Below are 19,537 nucleotides of genomic sequence, written 5' to 3' on the forward strand. Positions count from 1 at the left end.
CTAAAGGACTTCCCATTCGACCATAAGGATAGAGATTAACTTTTTCATTGTCACATACTAAGTACTATTTTCAAGTTTTCGTAAGATAAATTTAATATTTCTTCTTAATCAAATCTTCCCACCAAAAACATCATGAGGAGAGGAATTAGACAATTGGGTTTTTTTTTCTTCTTTGAAAAAAATATTACAGAATTATGAAAAAAGATACGATAACATATAAATTTTATTAATATTTTTACAACACCAGACAAAAGAATTTCAGTCTTCAATCAAACAATAGGGAAAAGTATATATTAATATCATTTCTGATATATACTCACTAAACAATCAAAAAATTCAATAACTCATTAAATAATGTCAAACCTCCTGTCCAGTCACTGTTGAATTAAATATGGATTGTCATCCTCTACCAAGGAAGATTTGAGAAGAAAAACCTATGTTGATGAGGGGTGCCCACCTCAATTTCATCTTCAAGATCAAGACCCAGTACAGAAAGTATACAAAAGATTCACCTAAAATTATGCAAACTTAAACCAGCCTTAAATTTAACTGTTTGTCAGCTCCAACAAAGGGTAACATAACCGGCACCCTGTATATCATGCAGACCTACCCACTGCTTCAATTTATATTTCCACCATCAAACTCAATGCTCAGTCTATCAACAATTGCCGAATCAATTACACCCGTGATTGATAACTAAACACATGTTGTCAGGAGTATGACAACATTGATCAGTTCCAGGATTTGCATTTACATGGCCCAACCAATTACTGTCAGACCCTACTTATATTTGTTGTTCATTGTCATTGACTGTTGTTCAGTTGAAGACAGGAAGACACAAAAGGCTGAGTCCTTTATGATTTAAGGTTGCATCCCAGCCAAGATTACCTTAATTTGAAAGTGCCTTCCCACATTTTAGGTGGATCACCGTCTGGTTCTCCATGACTCAATTCTTATGACTTTCATGTTCATTGTTGCTTTTGGATGGTGAATTATCAGCTCTTTGGTCAGAAATAACCACCACAGAAGTACTCTGGACCACAGTCTGTTCTCTTTGGTTTGCAGATTCATCCTCTGGAGGTGTATCCACTGAAGCAAGATACTTTATGCCATATTTTTGTTCATGAGTCAGTCCTCGGCAAAGCCCCTGTTGAAAAATTAAATAGAATATCAATTAAAAAGGAGAGCAGTTCTACTAATTAATCTGAGATTGGAAGAATCATCACATAGACATAACATCGTATTGGAGTCTCTAACCAATGAATTTGTGTACGTTAAAATTTTGAGCTCTTGTACCTCAACATACATCTATTCATGAAGATATAAAAATGTTTTCTTATCCTTCTAGTCTCACATATGAATTAGAGGAGTCCAACATAGAAATACAATACGATCCACAATTTTCAAATAAAAGAAACTCAACACTGACCTTAATCAACCCTGATACAGGTGTAAGAGAAGAGTCAGATGGAAATCCAGAATGATCCCATTCATCATATAATCTACTACCGTTAGTTTCTTGATGATCACGTGAGACATCTGATGATTCAGTTTTCTGTTTAGAATCACCAGTATTGCAGTAAGCCCCAAAATAAGAACAATGCTCCGTTGCTAGAGAAATTTGTGGAGTTGCAGGCAGTAAGTGGCCCTCTGTGCTGAAAATGTACCTGGTAAAGGAAAATTTTTAGAGCATTTGGTATGAGGAAAAAATAAAGCTATTTCACAAAGCCAAATTCCATTATTTACACATAATTACTCTTAAGATCAAGTCTTACTTGTATGGCCCATTCTCAACAAGGTTATCTGGGCCCACAGCCAAATCAAAAAGAAGCCACAGATATTTGACCTAAAATGTAGACAGGTTATCAACAAAATTCCACGAAAATGGAAAAAAGAAAGAAATGAAAAACAGATGACAGAAAAAGTCAAAAGTGCCAAAAACACTTGAAATACTATTGTTAGGTAGGGCAGTAAAAAGGCTGTCCCAGTCAAACAACAATCACAGGAGCATATGTCACAGAAAGCACATGACACAGATTATAGGAAGGAGAAGTATTCTGAGTGACATCTCAATGTCAAAATTGTAATCCAATCAACAATTACAACACCCTCATCATTATTCTTCCCATTTCCCCGAAAATCTCATTTGCTGCCAGAATTGGATAAGTCAGATCACTTATAGTTATCTAAGTCTAGAAAAAGTAAGAGACCTTTTAACAATGTAATCATTTGACAGCAATAATCCTCTAAACACAAGAGTCAAAAGGGAAGAACAATTATCTGAACAAACTCATGTAATATAAGCTCTCACCGTTTCTGCTAGGAAAAAGCTTTCCATGTGATCTTCCTTTTTGTGGAACTCCACATCTGCTATATGACAATATCCACAAGCACATCTTGCTCCATATTGCAAGCTAGCAACCATGTCCCTCCCAGCATCAAGATATCTACAGAGGAAAATTTAGACATGGTCTCTAGTTTGCTCAGGAAAGTGTAAATTTAACAATGGTGCACATTAAATAGACAAAAGGCATTTGACACACCAGGCAAGAGAACTTTGCAATAATTGTTTGGATAATAATAGGTCATATTTTTAAAATTATTATTCTTACATTCTTTTCAAACAATATATTTAGATTTGACTAACCGTGGATCTCTAGTAGCTTTGTAGAGCCAATATGTGCTCTCTATTAACTCTGGACGCAGTGGGTAACTTTTTTGCCCATGCTGTAAAACAAAGGTAGAGGAAACAGTTAACACAAATGCTAACAATATGATATTAGTGGGTGAGATATCTACTCTAAAGCAGAGCACAATACCATCTAACAGTAAACAAAATAAGAGAGAGAAAAAAGTAAAATAAAAGGGTCACTAGAAAGAGACAAAATGATTCAGTGAAGTTGGGCCACAGTTTTCATGTCCTAAACATCAGTGCCAACCAGGTAAAGACCTATTACACATCCATGTAGGTACTGAAAGGCTAATCATCTAGTTTGTGGAGGAACAAGAGCTACAATTTTAACCAGCAAAATCTTTTTGCCCAAGTAATATGATTTGGAAAGCCTTAATTTCGGATATTTGAACCAGCATGCGTATATTTTTTACTGTAAGAGGGCAGCATAATTAGTTAAAACTGTATATAGGCAACATTTCACTTAACCAGAACCACAACAGTAATATGCTGCTTCACAAATATCAAAATACAAAATTGACAAAGAATGAATATTTCAAATAATACTGATTCAGTTACCTGAACAGTAAGTGTAGCAAGATTAAAACCCTCTGGAGTGAAACCATATCTTTTCCAGACACTAAAAAATGCAGCATGTGTTCGAATAGCTGGATCAATGTCCCCAGCTAAAACCTTCAAATAGAATTTAACAAGTTCATCTCAAACTTGATTCAACAGAACCTAAAATAATATAAGGTCAATTAGGTATTGCGTAACAAAGAAATAATCAGAAACCTGAAGCCCCGGCCAGAATGCCTGCAAACTGTTGAATAGAGGCCAGACTATAGCAGCAGAATCCATATTAACTTCCACATACCTACAAACAAATTGAAAACCAATATCCAAATTTTATAGGGTTAAAACTAAACCCCCACCCAAAAAAAAGCCAAATAAAGTGATAAAATAAAACTAGGAAAAGCATGTATACATAGTGTGACATAATGGCCATAAGCTTTTACCAAGGATCATTGAAAAGATAATGCATAGCAGCCCTATATGATTCTTGAAAGATGTACAGATATTCTTCATCTCCAAATAATAAATATGCCTGAAATGATACCATTAAAGGTAAGCAAAAACAGAAAATTTAAAGGGGAAAAAAATTCTAAATACATCACCGAGACACAATAAAGGAGCCAGATTAAAAAAAAAAAAAAAAATTGAATGATCCATAAGTTGCTTCAAAATGCATCAACAACACATATGATATCAAAAGAAGCTGGGGAATAGTTCTGATTAATTAGGGCAATATTTATAATGAATTTCAGAATGTTAAAACATAGGTAGTATACTACCAATAAATAGACACAATCACTAAATGACATTTGAGTGACTTAAATTACAAACTTGGAGTTCCATGACCTTTGAGTAGCATAAGTTATCCTGTGTACCTCTACCACAACTAGAACAGTGATAATGAACACATGCCCGAACACCACAACTCAAATTAGGACAGAAAAAAGAATGCTTTCTTCCCTATTTAGAACGTAGCTTAAGTTAATGACTGTGGATAGCTAGAAATTAATATTGACCTAACGATTATGTTACTCCCAGATTTCTTTCTATGACATTATATTGAGATCATACTCAGCTTCCAAGTCATGTTACTTACCTTCAGGAGATACTCATAGAAAGAGTCAATACTAGTTCCAATTCCAGCATCCTGTAAAGCAGTAAGGAAAGTGAAGTATTAGATGGTTGTATTTAAGGAGCTTGAAATTCTTTGATTTGGGAAAGATAAATGCTAGCAGCTTGTAAGGGAATGGNAGATTTCTTTCTATGACATTATATTGAGATCATACTCAGCTTCCAAGTCATGTTACTTACCTTCAGGAGATACTCATAGAAAGAGTCAATACTAGTTCCAATTCCAGCATCCTGTAAAGCAGTAAGGAAAGTGAAGTATTAGATGGTTGTATTTAAGGAGCTTGAAATTCTTTGATTTGGGAAAGATAAATGCTAGCAGCTTGTAAGGGAATGGAATAAAAGAAAATTTTACACATGTCATCATGTTGAATTGAAGAAAAGCAACTCAATGTTACAAGGCCAGATATACTACTATCATGTTCAAGGAATGTTACCTTCTGTGTCCATTCACCTGTAAACACATTAATATGAGCACCAACTAGATTAAGCTTTGAACGGCGAGACCAAAGTCCCAGCACTGCATTCTTGGTGACTTGCTCATAGACTGCATTCCATGAAGGAATAATCATAAGTACTATTATTTGAAAGACCACCCCCACCCCCCCTCCTGACGAAAAAAACAAATGCATTCCATGAAGATCAGAGGTAGCGCCCTCCCTCACTAAATTTGAGGAAGTTGGCAATTGGTGGGGCCAAAAGTGCTGAATCTTCTCATCAAGTTTACTTTGGCAGCCAATCACAACAGATCTGAAATTCCTTCTTTTTGTGCCTTACCACAAGATGCAATCAAATGCCAAAGTGCTGAAAAGAAAAGCTAGTACCACTTACTAGGATTATTTGTCAAACGGCTAAGCACACCAAATTCCAAAGTCAATGTCCCACCACCAGCTGTTGAGGTTATCTAAACAGATCAAAACTGGAATTTCAAAACTTTGCCCAAATTATACAGGAAATGGGGATATAATGTAGGAGACAAAATAACATCCAGAATAAATTGAGTTCAATTTATGAACATATTCCATGTCTGTTCAGAATCATGTATCTCCACTGATTAGTCTTTAACACATTGCATGCTCAAGCTATGAACATGACATGTTTGAATAATCCTACATGGAATGGCACACTAGTGTTGAACATCTAACAATAGTTTATGAATTATCACAGGAAGTGATTGTTGACACATGCATTAATCTTGCAGTACAGAATTAAATTTTCACTTATTAGAAGGAGAATAGAGAAGCTTTGCCTTGCTTTCATGTTCATCAACTCCATGCAAAAGATTGACAGATCCAAATGGAATTCCTGCAACATCATTGCTTAAACAATCAATAATAGCAAATTCTAGGCAACCCAATTTTTTAGTATCTATATATCAGAGGAAAAGAGAGAGATTTTCAATGCAGCAGGTCAAATGCACTTTACAGTGCCAAAATGCTGCTGTAATGATCGTGGTAAGGAAAAATTAGTCTATTAAAAATCATAGCCAATTATCAACCTTCTAAACTAATACCTCCTCATTAACCACAAATGTATTGACATCATGTTCCGCAAAATTGAGATTATACAAACCCTCAAGTCAAGGTCATAAGGAATAGATGAACTAAAGATGTATAAAGTAATACAGTGCACAAAACTTGGATATTAATGTATTAAAAATGAAATAATGATCCAGTGGCAACACCTGTAGGAGTGTCAAACACAGGTAACAATCTCCGGGCTAAATCCTCAGCTAAACTGAGCAATTGATTGTCATAGGAAGGAATTTTCATGCCCTGCAATCCAGAGGATGTACAAAAGTAAGCAATGAAAACCTTTAGATGATCATACACAGTTAAAACGGCATTCATTCCTGAAGCATAAAAAATTCTACAACTAGAATCAACAGAAATTGAGCATTCACAAATAGTTATGCAAGTAACTGGAAATACAATGCATAATTCTTATGAAACATTGAAAGACCAAAGTTTGTCTTGCTGAAAAAGTTTGACCTAGGCTTTACCAAGAATAAATATTAGAACAAGAACAATTCACAGAAGTAGCACGAAAATGATACCGTAGCATAATCACTTGCAATAAGATGCGCAGAAAGTAAACCTCCAAGAACCCGAATGGAAGTCTCAAACACAGATACTGTTTTATTCTGCATAAGATAAGAAACTTCAAGTTTAGCTAAGCAAATCTGTTTCATAAAAACTATGAACTATTCCACTCGTTTTCAATTTATAGAAGGACCAGTACTACACTGGAAAAATGTTTTGGAACATAAACCAACTTAAAAGGGTATAAACCAGATTCTACCCAGAAGAAAGAACAATTACAATTAGAAGCTCTCTGACACCCCATGAAAATATAATAGCTTTGTTGAGTTTTGCATATATATTCCGAGAATGAAACCATAAATATAAATGGGAAAATCCAATAGTGGCAGCTAGTGTAAGAAAAGAACTTGACACAAGGGCAATTTAAGATTTTCTATAACATGAAGGCTTTCCCTCTCTCTTTTTCTTTTTTGGGCCTCATTCAAGATGATGGAGTCGTTCCTTAGATGCTATACATACAGATGTGGAGCTCAAATTCCAAGTAGCAACCAAATATGCTTTAACATTAATAATTCAAACTATCAAAAGACACAAAGAAGTTCTGTATGTCATTCAATAAAGGACTATTTCAGAAATTAAAAATCTGCCACCTTATCCTAAAACAACTCATAAAGATCATACAGATAGCATGTGAACAAACCGCATCGAACTGCAAAGGGTTTAACAGCTAATTGGAACATCGAGCTCACAATGAATAACTACTTAGTTCTAAGAGTGTTTATGAGATTACAATCAGCACTCTTAACGCCCCATCAAATTATTGAAACCATGAAAAGAAACCCTACACTTACTAATTGTCAATGTCAAAAAATTGAACTACTCACTATATCAAACCGAAGATTTTTACCAATCCATTCAACAGAAGAAGCGAAGCGTTCTCGGTCACCAAGTAAAGCCAGTGTGTCTAAGGAGTCAATCTGTAACAAAGGCATAATTGCAACAAAAGCTTTAACGCAAGAACTTAGAAATACATCAAAGCAAAACTCAACATAAGGTATTTAGTGTTACCAGAGTTAAGGCATAACCACCCAGCGTATCTTCTCCTTCACATGATAAAGGTCTTAATTCATCCCGTGGAAAAGCATGATTCATATATCCATTAAAAGCATGATAGAACATTTCACGCACCTGAAGCATTAGAATAAATTGCACATTTACATCATAAGCCGAAACAACCCAAGCTCTAACCCAGAAACGTATAAATACGGAATTTAGGCAATTGATGATCGTTTACAAAATGGATGGCCATTCATTATCAATTCAACAACAATAAATTGCCACCTACCCAGCAAAGTAAATGGCAAACTTTTTAGAAATTCAAGATTAATTACTTTTTTAATTTGGACAAACAAACAGCTACACCACTGAAGTTTTAAAAAGCAATTATAATCATGAAAAAGCAAACAAAATAGAAAATTCAGAATGAATTCTTAAAAGGGTTTTTAACATTCAATTGCATTAATCATTTTCATCACGAAAGAGAACTTGAAATGATTAAATATAACATACTGGAAAAAAAAAATGTTGGATCAATCATCACAACTTCCTATCTTGTGAGTATAGCAAATGGCAGATACTATATTGGTTAAGTCTAAACGATAAACTAGACAAACTTGAAAAAAAAAAAAGACCTCGTCTCTGAGTTGTTTAGCTTCGAGAGAAGTAACGCCATCAGCAAGAGCTTTGCGTAGGAAAAGAGAGTTAGAAAATAATAATGAGAAGAAAAATAAGAAGTGAAGTGATGGGTTGGAAGTTGTCATGGATCGAATGTTGTGTTTGGAACAAGAAACAACATCTGCTTTGAATTTGCTTTTTGGTTTTGCTTCCCTTGTTTTGTTCTGCCACACCGCACCGTACCTGACCCTGTGTAATTGTCCGGTTTTAACTTTTTGGGGATGGGATAAACTAATCACTTCAATTACTCAGGGTTCGTTTGTTGAACTGTGAATAAAATTAAACAGTAAAATTGTTTTATTCTCTAAATATTATTTTATATTATTTAATTTTTTTAAATCCTTTAAATTTTTTAATTTAACTAAATACCTTTAAATTTTTTTTAAATTATAAAAACACTCTAATAACCTATATTTACCAGATTCCAGCCACCATTACTCGAAGCTGGCCAAAATCTGGTATAATGACGCACTATTAGCTAAATCTAGTTAATAGTATGTCGATCTAACCTTTTTCAACTAGATTTTTTGGCCTAGCCAGTCGTCAACGACGACTAAGATATGGTCATCGTTGACGACCAAATGTGGCCAGATCTGGTCGAAAAAGACCATATCGACACACAACTGGCAAGATCCAACCGGTCATATGTCGATGCGGAGACTCCAGCCACCCTCCGACGGTGGTGGCCAGTTGTTTGTATTTAATGGATGTGTTGGAGGTGTTTTTGTTAACTTTTAATATTTTATTCATTATAGGGATGTTTAGTAAATAAATAAACCTAGGGAGTATTTTTGTTAATTTCTAAATCCTACATCGTAATACCCACCCAATTTAACTTTTTTTCAAAATATTATTCTAAAGTATAGAATAATGAACCAAACAGACTCTCACTTTTAGGGCATTGCATTATTCGAAGTTATTTGTTTAGTGTTATTTTTGGGCAAGGTTTTTCACTTCAATTCTTTCAACATAAATTTTAATATAGCGAGGGTTTAGAGAATTATGGGCTGAATATATTAATATTATTTCCGGTGGCTTTATCAAATTCAAAATTCATATTGTTTATGTTTATAGATTTTATAATATAAATCAAGTTTAATGAGTTATAATTTTGGTTTTACTTATTTTGCCTAAAAGTTATGGTGAATTGAATTGGATTATCACAATTCCTCCCTTATAAAAAATATTCATTAAAACTTGCACCTCCATCAATATTTTTTTTTTTTTTTTTTTTTTTTTTAATCAAAGAGTCTGATCAGTTTTCGCACATCAACTAATCTCCCGAGACTTTAGAATTGTCAATCGATAAGAGTTTCAATAAACCTCTATTAGTATAGATTCATGCCACCCAACTGTGGTTACCTCCATCAATTTATTAAAATATAAAATAAAATAAAAATCTAAAATTTGCAAATAATTATTTTATCTCCTTTTCCCATTTGAGATTATATTAATATATTCCAAACAGAAGCTATATTAGTAGACTTGAGCAAAAAATTGCTCTGAAAATCCCCATGTCAGCTAATGTTGTGGTCAGTCTTTCTCAGAAGAAATGATAGGGTATGCTCAACAGCCAAAACTCTATGACCATGTTGAGATTTTTAAAACCTTTTCAGCAACAGGTGAAATCTGGAATATAGAACAATGAGCATGTGATTTTACTTCTTTGTTATGGGAAGATGCTGCACAGACAGACATAGACTCACTGCACATTCCTTGTGTTACTTAATCCACCATGCTTCCTGCAATTCTTTCTCATTTAGCAAATTCTGTACAAAGGAAGAAATAAAGTAAAATAAACCTCGTCCCACTAAAGTGACTAGCAGAAAGAACCAATATACCACATCATTTCAGAAGTCTGAGCTCCTCTCTACAGACTGATATTCTGTTTTCTGCCAAGCCAAGTGCCAACACCAGAATCCTAGCATCCATTGAAATACGATCATGTACAAAAGGCCACTGTGAAAAAAAATTATTGTTCGTATTGCGATTAAGATAAAACCACTATATATCATGCACCTGTACTTCAGACCCACTTATAGCAATTTATATTCTTCTTATTATTGACAGAACATGGATAGAAGAATAATGACGACTGCCTTGTTCTTAAACCAAAATTGAAGGTCCCTTGTGTTACACACTTATACATGCTGATGGAGAAGCAGAATATTGCTGACGATCAGATTATCCAGAGGACGATGAAAATGTTAAGCGTCTTTCCTTTACTTTTCCATATTCCAGAACTTTTCATTTGATGCTCACCTTAGAACTATTTTTCCAGTCGTGTTTGGTACCGAAATTATCCACTACATGCCTACACATTAGAAACCATCTTATCTCCTGTCCTTTCAAAACTAGATTCTCATTTTCCTGGGAAAAAGATATTATCAAAATCCATAAATCATTAAAGAATACAAGGCAGACTATATTCATTCGGTAGGCACCTACAATAATGAGGATATAAACAAGGTCAAAAGATTTGCATTTATTTAATCAATGAACATGATACAGATATACTCTGTGTATTTGCAGGATACACAAAACAAACAAACATAGTAAAATTATTATTGTTTAAATATTCAGTCCCCTCAAACTTCTTGTTAATGATACACCAAATTCAACCTGCCAAAGAGATTCATTGCTGCAAAGAAAGAGGAGAAGTGGAAAGCAAAGAATAATGGACTTAACTTTTTCAAGAAGATGAATTGCTGCAAGTACACCTTAAAAACTGAGAAGCTAAAACACATGGCTGGGAGCTCAGCAACTGAACACAAATCATCTCTCTGACTCATCCGTGGACTGATGCTCGGGGAGTTTAGTGCTTCTGTGAGGCAAACGAGTTTGGATGTTAATAATTAGAATAGAGAGTTTAATTTCTAATTGTAAAAACAACATGAACACAGTAATAGCTGGACATAAGATCAAAGGTATACCTAACTTCTAGAATATGCACATCTTAAAGAACATAAGAAAAACAGAAGCAAGTTTCATTCCAATCAAACAGAAAACCGCACCATCTCTGCCCTCTTTGCACCAGAAAGTAAGAAATCCTCACCCCCAGAAAACAAAAGATCACGAAATCTGGATCAGAATTATGGAAACCAGGCCCATCATTGTTGCAGTTTCTCATAGCAGAATCCACCATTCACCATTACTCATACGTATGTTAAAGCATGTCCCCTTACACATTCAAAGAACCAACAAAAATCAAATTATAAGAATCGGGTAGTTATATTATCATCATGTTTCATTAATACATCAAAAGCAACCAAGGTGATCCATGCTTGTCCAACCAATTAAATGATTCTCCGAATTGAACAACTCATGTGCCGTCATTTCACAAATCAACGAAGCAAACAACTGAAGACTTCACCAATTTGGTATAACGCACTGAAATTCTCTCTTTGATACTCAATGTTGTTGTCCCTTCAAACAGGACCAACTATAGTCTACAGCTTGAATGACCATATTAAGAAAGAAGATCTAATCGTAAAAAAGAATAAAGACATAAATAGAGAAAGCCACATCATAAAATCATTGAAGCCGGATAACCACTAGTACTCATTGGATGTGAAGGAAACAAAAATGCCGCAATCAAACTTTCTCTCGTCACAAAAATGAAAAATAATGTACAGAACAACAATTGCATCCAAACCAAGTAGGCCTATTTTGGTGTCTGACATTGGACACCTTTACTCTTGAAAGCACTATACAAAGAGTTTCTTTTCTCTTACTCCTATGACCTATACAAAATTTAAATTAGCCCTGCACTGCCAGGGTCTGTAAATGATCCAAGAAAACTTGCAAACTCAAATCATCAGTAAATATGACATCTGAACCTTCAGTATATACTGAATCCTGAGTAATAGAAGGATTCAACTTGGCAAGAAGAAACCTTGCCTGACTACTATGTTGGTCACATTTTATAAGCTTGGGTGCTGGAACTCGTTCAGCCACCAGTTGCTCTACATCAAGCTCTGGGGCTTCCAACAGCTTTCTCAAATTCTCATGGTTCGGATCTTTGTCATAGCCCAGCTTCCTCCACTGAGCAATCTTTGATCCATAGTGAATAACCACATGGAAATAAGCATCAAAGAGTAATATAACATCCGGAGAGATAGAGCGTATATCAAGGAGGACCGGAACAGGAGGACCATCAAAGGAATACTGGAAAAGTGTAGGCTGGATCATGATAAGAGAACCCACTACACCCTCACGGTTCAGCATCAGCCGGAAGAAAGCTGTCTCATCAGGACTACAGTTAAAGACATCTATAAATTGGGACCTCCTTAAATAGAACATGAATTGGGGATAAAGGGAGAAGTTGGACGATAGGCGGAAGGAAGATGGATCTTCCTGCACATAATCTCCAAACTTGGATGCAAAACGAACAAGCGTGTCATCCAGCCATCTTATTACATCTCGAGTGTAACATGTCTCTGCTCGGTGTATGGCAAGTCTGGCCATGACTGCAGCTGCTGCTTCTTGGTCGAACCCAGCAGCTATTTCAGGTGATTGTTTCCCAACCCATCTTCTTGCAGCAGTTGTCACCCTTCTCCGCATTCCCATGTTTCCAAGTCGATAGCGTGTTATAAACTGAATGAAAAATGCAGATCCAGGTTGGGCTTTCTGATCATCACTCACTTGGAAAAAGAAAGCAATGCATGTTGTATTAGAAAGTGTATTCAACTTCCACATGTAGGTCCCACCCTCCCCTGTCTCATTGTCACTCACTAAATTGTTCTTCTTCCGCAGAGACACACAAGGTCCAAGGGCTCCACAGATTTTTACATCTCTGGTAGTCACTATCTCAATAGTAGCATCAAAATACATCTTCAATATCCCCTCTTCATCACGACTAAAAATGTGCCGCATACATTTTCTGAACTGATCCATTTCGAATGACTCTCCTATCATCATGAATCCACCCGAACTCTCAACAGGAACTTTTAGCTCAGCTGCACCAACTTGATCTAGAGAACAAGCAAACAAATCAAGAACAACAGATGACTTAGACAATCTCTCTGACAATCGCTTGTAGAAGGCACTAGACTTTCTATAATAAGGTGCATGGCCATTCATGAGGTCTCCATGGTTCCTGATAGTTTTACTAAGATCTGTATCTACAACAATCCCAGGGCCCAGAGTTGCAGGGCCAGATGTGAATACCATAATCCGTGAGCCTGTATTCATTAAGCAACCTTCTAAAAGTCCGAGAGCAGCTGATATTGCAGCTCCAGTGCATCTTTGAGGTCGATGCCCTGGCTTTGGTTGCACTAAACTTTGTATCTCTTCAATTGCAGTACTAATATTGAATTCACACTCAGACGCAGGAAGCAGAAAACCCTGATTATGAATAACTGGTGTCTTCCCAAGTTGCTGCTGCTTCAAGCTACTAATGCCTAGCAACTGTTGAATCTGAGAATTTAGTAAACAACATTCAAAACATTATTTTCTTCTCTAATTGTAGTTTCCAGCCCCTAAGCTTAGATGTTTAGTAAACTTAACTTTAAAAGATTATGTATCGAGCGTAAATACCTGTTCTGATGAGAGATCGCGTTCGCCATGCAAAATGACAACTCTAGAACACTCGTTGAATCCAAGATCATGAACCATTACCATTGAGTCGAACACAACTAAACCAACCAAAGCATTTTCGGGCAACTGCTCGATAACACGAAGTAACTCATGTTTAACCGCCTTAATCTCATCCTTCTCCATACACCCATCCACCACAAACACAAACGTCGGTCCCACTCCAACTCCAGCGGCCCCGCCACTAGAAACAGAGGAAAACGACGCCATAGACGAAAATGACATCGCAGAGCCCAAAGTATTAGTGATAGAATGATCGTTGGTGGCGTATTCGACAGAGGAATAAGTGGGGAAGAGTTCAGCGGGGAGATTGGTTTCGGCGATGGAGGAGTAAGTGCGGGGAAAGGGGTTTCTGGCGTAACAGAAAGGGCAAGACCAGATGCGAGAGGCGTAATCTACGCGAGCATAGGGGTTTAAAACGGCGCCGCATTTGGAGCAGATGAGAGGGTCGTAAGGGAGGATGGGGATGTCGGATGATTGCATTAAGGGAGTGTGTAAGAGACTGAGAGGGATGAGGAGAGAAACAGCGTCGGATTTGGTGGGTGGCCATGAGTTCCATGACCAACGGAGGCCTTCGATGGCTTCAAGCTCCGTGAAATCCATGGTTAGGTTTGTGGGATTGGTGTTTGGGTTTTAGGTGGTGGAAGCGTAGGAATGGAGAGAATCTGGCATTGTCTTCGAGAAGAAGCAAAGGACATGAAAGTAGGAAAAGTTAAAATCGATTTCTATTATTCAGAGTTGATTTGAAACTTCATAGGTGTAGTGGGGGCCGGCGTAATCAAAGAAGTCAAGAAGAGATTTGGTCCTAATATTTAACTGGCAGCCGGTGGGCGGGTTCAAATATAAAAGCTTTGAATAAAGACAAGCTGAAGCTGCGATGTTGTACAGTTGTAGAGGTTTTAATACATGAAATATCCCATAACTCCAATCATAGTGATAAAATGCTGTTTTCAAAGAGATTCAGACGCACAATTCACAAACTGCAGCAGAAGAAGTGTTCAACAATACACTTCCAGGGATCCTTAAAACAGCATCATTTACAAGGCAAAATATCAGGGATAGATGACACTTTAAATTTAGTGACAGATTCTTGATTATATTTATTTATCTCCAATCCTTAATCATCTTTGAAATAAATTAAGGCTCCAATAACACATATTGGAAACTATATATCAATATGATTATTCATCAGATAAATTTCACCAGGGGTCATATCCTTAACAGTAGTCGGAAATCCATGCTAATCAGAGACTAATTTCCACATACAATTAGCGGCAGAAACCACTCGTTATACAGTAGTAATATTCATCTAGCTAGTAGTGAGTATGGAATTTGCATGGAGTTGAGTGATCATCATGAAAAACGTTTAGGTACAAACTTGTAATTGTTACTCGATGAAATAAATAAATTTCAAAAGGAAAGCAATTAATAATAAAAAAAAAACTGTATGAAGTTTGCACAAGTATCTGATGGAGAGCCGATTCAACTGGATATCTCCACTGATTGTATCAAGTTCATGCCTGCAATGAAGAAAAGAAATTATGTAGAGGACAAATTAGGAAATAGGTTAACTATTTGCTGCAGAATTTTGACCATCAACCTATATATGTTGTAGACCAAGATTCTGACAGTAAAATGAAAAACTAATAATAAGCACAGAAGTAAATTGTATGTTTTAAATTGACAATCATTTCAGGAAATAACAAATATTTTATAGGACTTCTTAAATGTTATTCACAATTAACCTGCTGTTTTTTCTTCTTCGGCCTCCTCTTTCTTCGAGGTTTGTGAGCATCAGAGTTTGAACTTAAATTACTACTATGACCTGTTCTATGATTTGAAGAACTCCCAGCCCTAAAGGAAGGTCCGCTTCTGCTGCTGGAAGTGTTACTGGATGTAGACATTTCAGCACCCCGTGTTAATGACTTTTTGCTTGATGAAGATCCAAACCTTGATTGAGCATGTATTGTGCTTGAAGAAGTATTGGTCGATGGCCGGGGAGGAGGCATTAGAGCTCTAGCCGAATTCTGCCTCTATACAGACAAGAGAGGAGAAGGAAACAGGCTTAAACGGTTAAATATTCTATGCTTTGTTAATGCGGCAAAATATACAAAATTAGACATGAACCTGATTTCTTTCATCACTAGACATGCCAGATGCAGCTTTGCCAGAAGCACTAGAAGCCTGTTCCCTGCAAAAATAATAATAATAACAGTAACAGTAACAGATATGCCAGACGCTCCCTTAATCGACATTATATAAATTAATAGGTACATAAAATATCAAGTAGCGTAGAAAACGTATATCAAAAGGTCGGTAATTCCCTGAATATTGTCAAAAAGGGAGTTTGTCTCATTGGTTTTCAATTACTGCAGAGCAGGAAACTTGTGTCTACAGTGATTACAGAATCACAAATATTATGCCATGGCACATGCGTTTCTAAGTGCATTTCCATCTGTATATTACTCTAGTGACTTCACTCTGATTCTAAATAAAGCTAATGAAATGAGAGAGTAAACATAAATGAAGCACTTGAATGTATAGAGAATATGGCATCTCTCATCATCTAAGAAATTAATTCGAAAGTAGCACTGCCCTCTAAACACAACAAATACCTTGTACTTTTATCAGTCCATTCATCATCTGCATCTTCATCACTTGAGCTTCCAGATAAAAAGAAATCATCATCAGTCAAATCCAAAAGTCCATCATCCTCGCTCCCTGTTTCTGTTAAAAAAAAAGGTCCAAAAAAAAATACCATCTCATGAATATTACAATATACTCTACCAATATAAAGTAACAACAAGGCACTGATTGAGAGAGCCCACGCATTTCATGCCAAAACAAATTAAGTAGTATTTGGTACAATATTATTTATCTATAGTTGGTCCCTCAAGCTAATAGTTTAAAGCTTTGAGATTGGGTTTCTATAGCGATCTATGTCTGTTTTCTTTTTTACTACCCCCATAGTGTTTGGTTGTTTTGGCCACAGAGAAATTCATTTTGTTAAGTGCTTTCAAACCTGCACAATACAGGAGAGATAGTAACTTTTTAGATAATTCTCCATATACAACGAAATTGCAGTTCATAGGACATTAAACCTACACATTAAAGTAGGGCACTTGCCAACATTTCATGAGTATCAACCAACATTCTCACATGCTTGGATTTAGTGAATACAATGTCAGTTGTCTGTCTAACCAGATACACTAGATAATTCCTTTTTAATATACTTCAGGAAATAGATAGTGTTTAGGGTTTTTTAAGGAATTTGATATGAATGATTCAGATGCACCTAACAGCTTAGAATGTTGGGTTGCAGTGCATCATAAAAATTTGAAGGGCTCATATTTGCATGTATAGAGGTGTATCATCCTGTAATTTACCATGTTTATAAAGCAATCCTACAGAAACTAATTACTTACCCAATTATTTACAATGCATTCATGCTCCACAACAGCTTTGCACTAGAAACATGATGGTAAATATATTTTAAGTTTATCCCATTCAGTTAACTCCTTATGATTCTTCCACATGTAAACACCTACATACGGACTGAGAGAATACAGATTATACATTAAGCATACACAGGAAGACATGCATCGCTATCTCCATGCCAATATTTTGAAGAAGCAGATCCACCATTTAAAACTTTTATCATTATAAAAGCACATGACACCAGGCTAGAGACCATAATAAAGAAATATACTTCAATTCCCATATATAAGTACAAAAACACTTGTAATAGTGAAAAGGCAATACCTTCCAAATCCTTCCCACTGGCAGCAGCAGCAATTAAGTTGGCTTTAATCTGCTTGCGCAATCTATTTCTCCTATCAGTCATGTCCGAATCATCACCTCCACTAAATAAAGATACATATTTCTCTGTTTTGGGAAAGAACTGCATTCAAAATAGAGCAAATTTAACTTTGAGTAGTACATATATCTACACATATACATATACATATTCATCAAAAATCATCTTATCTGCAAACAAACAAGCAGAGCCTTGACAAAACCAAGCTAGTGCACTGGCAAAAAGCAATATCCAAAACTCCAGATAAGACATAGATTAAGGAATAGCATATAAGCACAGCATCACATCTTAAGTACTAATTTAGTTTAACAGAGAAATGCAGTAAATGCTCATGTAATTATCCTCACAACAGAGTGTTCCAATTCATTTCAAAACATATAATTACAAGTGCCACAGCCATTCAGGAAAATAATAATCATAAATAAACGTAGAACCTGTATGAAGCTTACCCTAACATATTCAAGATCTTCCTTCAATTTAGCAAGCAGCTCCACATCTTGTGGTTGACCAGATGAAGTACGATGCAATTTTTCCAATCGTCTAATTCTTCTCTCTATCTTTCTCCTCTCTAAACATGCCAAGCAATTGTTTCAACAGTTAAGCACAACATAGATTCCAAGCATAGATTAGAGAAAAGAAAGTGCCACATGACAATAACCATTCATAGAAAGCAGAAAAAGTATTACCAAAAAACTTTATCTTCCTGTCGCGTAAAAATATTTTGCGTTCCACTGCTAGTCGAGTATGAATTTCCTGCTGTCTCTTAAGTTCTTCTAACTTTTTTTGTTGAGCCTCTCTAACTTCCAGCGAAAGTTCCTTCAACAAATATTTGCCAGTCAGGAAACATTTCTACAAACCCTATTCTGAAGAAATATTTTTTCATAACTTTCAAATTTTAAACCAACCATCCTGACAGCTAGCGTTAACGACTCACAAGTGATCTTACTGGCTAAGCTAAATAGTACTCACTCCACAAACCCATTTGAAATACAAAAATGAATAAATATATCTTTACAAAAAAAATAAAAAATTAAAGCACTGCAAAACCTAAGAACATGACAGCACAATACATAGAACCAAAAAAACAGTGAGAAATATACAAATAACAGTCCACAGTGATCATGAATTCAAATTGCGAGCCACCCAAATTATACTCCAACAAACTAAATAAATCTCTTCCAATTAGCAAGCAAATTCAACTAAATAGTAAATACCCACATAACTTACAAAAATAATAACTATAGTCATCCTTTTAAGTGTAAAGTAAAAGGAAGATAGTAGTGATGAACCTTGCGGAGCATGCGTTCAATAGAACGAATCTGGTTTTTAATAGAGACTGATTTGGGCTTAGGTTTCTTCTCAACAGCGAGCCCTTTTGATCGCCGGCCGACGGGCTTGCGCTCCGACAGTCTTCGCTTGCCATAGCCACCGTGGGCCATGGTGGTTACTAAAAAATCGGTAAGAAGAGATCAAAAAGAGATTAAGAATTTTGTTTCTTTTTTTTTAGATATTGGAGTATTGTTGATTTGGCTTGGGTTGGTTTTTGCCCTACTTAGGGTTTGTTGTTTGTCCTTTTAACTTTGATTGAATTGAATGATAGCGACAGCTTCACTTTCTTTTCCTTGTCTCCGTGTTGATTAAGCGGACTTATTTTACTGCCCTATTATTCCATTATTATCTTTCGATTTAATTAAATTAAACACAATTACAATTAAATATTTTCTTCCTTTGTCTTTTTGTTCTTTTATCTTGAGCTTTCAATTGGCTTATTATATTTAGTTTCAATCCTCAAATTAATTTCTTAATCATAATTTGGCACCAAATTTTTTGAGAAACCCTATATTTTTTTAACTTTTAATCAACCCTTAAATTTTATTATTTGTTCAATTTAACCCTTCTATTTACAATTTTACATAAATATTTTGATTTGGTTTGAATTAATCCTTTCAAATTTCTTTTTTTTATTAATATTAG

The 19,537-nt window shown here is 35.6% G+C and overlaps 3 protein-coding genes across 5 annotated transcripts; all 3 read right to left on the minus strand.

Moving 5' to 3' along the window:
• Positions 1-247: 247 nt before the first annotated feature.
• Positions 248-8,310, minus strand: LOC116130881 (alpha-mannosidase I MNS4). Of its 2 annotated transcripts, none has more exons than XM_031416578.1 (17): positions 8,109-8,310; positions 7,486-7,605; positions 7,302-7,394; positions 6,432-6,518; positions 6,060-6,150; positions 5,625-5,680; positions 5,207-5,279; positions 4,813-4,922; positions 4,344-4,394; positions 3,691-3,779; positions 3,467-3,548; positions 3,251-3,364; positions 2,648-2,727; positions 2,312-2,447; positions 1,776-1,846; positions 1,430-1,667; positions 248-1,147 (listed from the first exon to the last, which is right to left on the minus strand). In XM_031416578.1, exons 1-17 carry the CDS (start codon positions 8,235-8,237, stop codon positions 947-949), a joined length of 1,821 nt encoding a protein of 606 aa, XP_031272438.1. In that variant the 5' UTR covers positions 8,238-8,310; the 3' UTR covers positions 248-946. The 2 variants fall into 2 exon arrangements, with proteins under 2 accessions (XP_031272438.1, XP_031272437.1); XM_031416577.1 differs by lacking the exon at positions 4,344-4,394 and adding an exon at positions 4,559-4,609.
• A 3,427-nt stretch (positions 8,311-11,737) lies between these two features.
• On the minus strand, positions 11,738-14,515 carry LOC116130866 (protein transport protein SEC23). The gene is made up of 2 exons (XM_031416561.1): positions 13,690-14,515; positions 11,738-13,569 (listed from the first exon to the last, which is right to left on the minus strand). Exons 1-2 carry the CDS (start codon positions 14,347-14,349, stop codon positions 11,911-11,913), a joined length of 2,319 nt encoding a protein of 772 aa, XP_031272421.1. The 5' UTR covers positions 14,350-14,515; the 3' UTR covers positions 11,738-11,910.
• A 463-nt stretch (positions 14,516-14,978) lies between these two features.
• Positions 14,979-19,130, minus strand: LOC116130830 (rRNA-processing protein EFG1). Of its 2 annotated transcripts, none has more exons than XM_031416512.1 (8): positions 18,853-19,130; positions 18,250-18,379; positions 18,013-18,131; positions 17,509-17,647; positions 16,362-16,473; positions 15,874-15,937; positions 15,492-15,773; positions 14,979-15,266 (listed from the first exon to the last, which is right to left on the minus strand). In XM_031416512.1, exons 1-8 carry the CDS (start codon positions 19,000-19,002, stop codon positions 15,261-15,263), a joined length of 1,002 nt encoding a protein of 333 aa, XP_031272372.1. In that variant the 5' UTR covers positions 19,003-19,130; the 3' UTR covers positions 14,979-15,260. The 2 variants fall into 2 exon arrangements, with proteins under 2 accessions (XP_031272372.1, XP_031272371.1); XM_031416511.1 differs by having other exon boundaries at positions 15,492-15,779; positions 18,853-19,126.
• Positions 19,131-19,537: the final 407 nt, after the last annotated feature.

Source organism: Pistacia vera, unplaced genomic scaffold (assembly GCF_008641045.1).
Source record: "Pistacia vera cultivar Batoury unplaced genomic scaffold, PisVer_v2 Contig225, whole genome shotgun sequence".
Classification (NCBI taxonomy): Eukaryota; Viridiplantae; Streptophyta; class Magnoliopsida; order Sapindales; family Anacardiaceae; genus Pistacia; species Pistacia vera.

Bases quoted from the DNA above. Each gene is read 5' to 3' on its own strand.
- LOC116130881 (XM_031416578.1), bottom strand. From the start codon at position 8,237: ATGACAACTTCCAACCCATCACTTCACTTCTTATTTTTCTTCTCATTA. The intron at 7,606-8,108 runs GTCTTTTTTTTT...CTAATGCTTCAG, and splicing joins CTAAACAACTCAGAGACGAG to GTGCGTGAAATGTTCTATCA. The intron at 4,395-4,812 runs GTAACATTCCTT...ACTGCTTTACAG, and splicing joins CAGGTGAATGGACACAGAAG to GATGCTGGAATTGGAACTAG.
- LOC116130830 (XM_031416511.1), bottom strand. From the start codon at position 19,002: ATGGCCCACGGTGGCTATGGCAAGCGAAGACTGTCGGAGCGCAAGCCC. The intron at 18,380-18,852 runs GTTCATCACTAC...TATTTGTTGAAG, and splicing joins TTGAACGCATGCTCCGCAAG to GAACTTTCGCTGGAAGTTAG. The intron at 15,780-15,873 runs GTTCATGTCTAA...TTGTCTGTATAG, and splicing joins CTAGTGATGAAAGAAATCAG to AGGCAGAATTCGGCTAGAGC.
- LOC116130866 (XM_031416561.1), bottom strand. From the start codon at position 14,349: ATGGATTTCACGGAGCTTGAAGCCATCGAAGGCCTCCGTTGGTCATGG. The intron at 13,570-13,689 runs GTATTTACGCTC...CTAAATTCTCAG, and splicing joins GCGATCTCTCATCAGAACAG to ATTCAACAGTTGCTAGGCAT.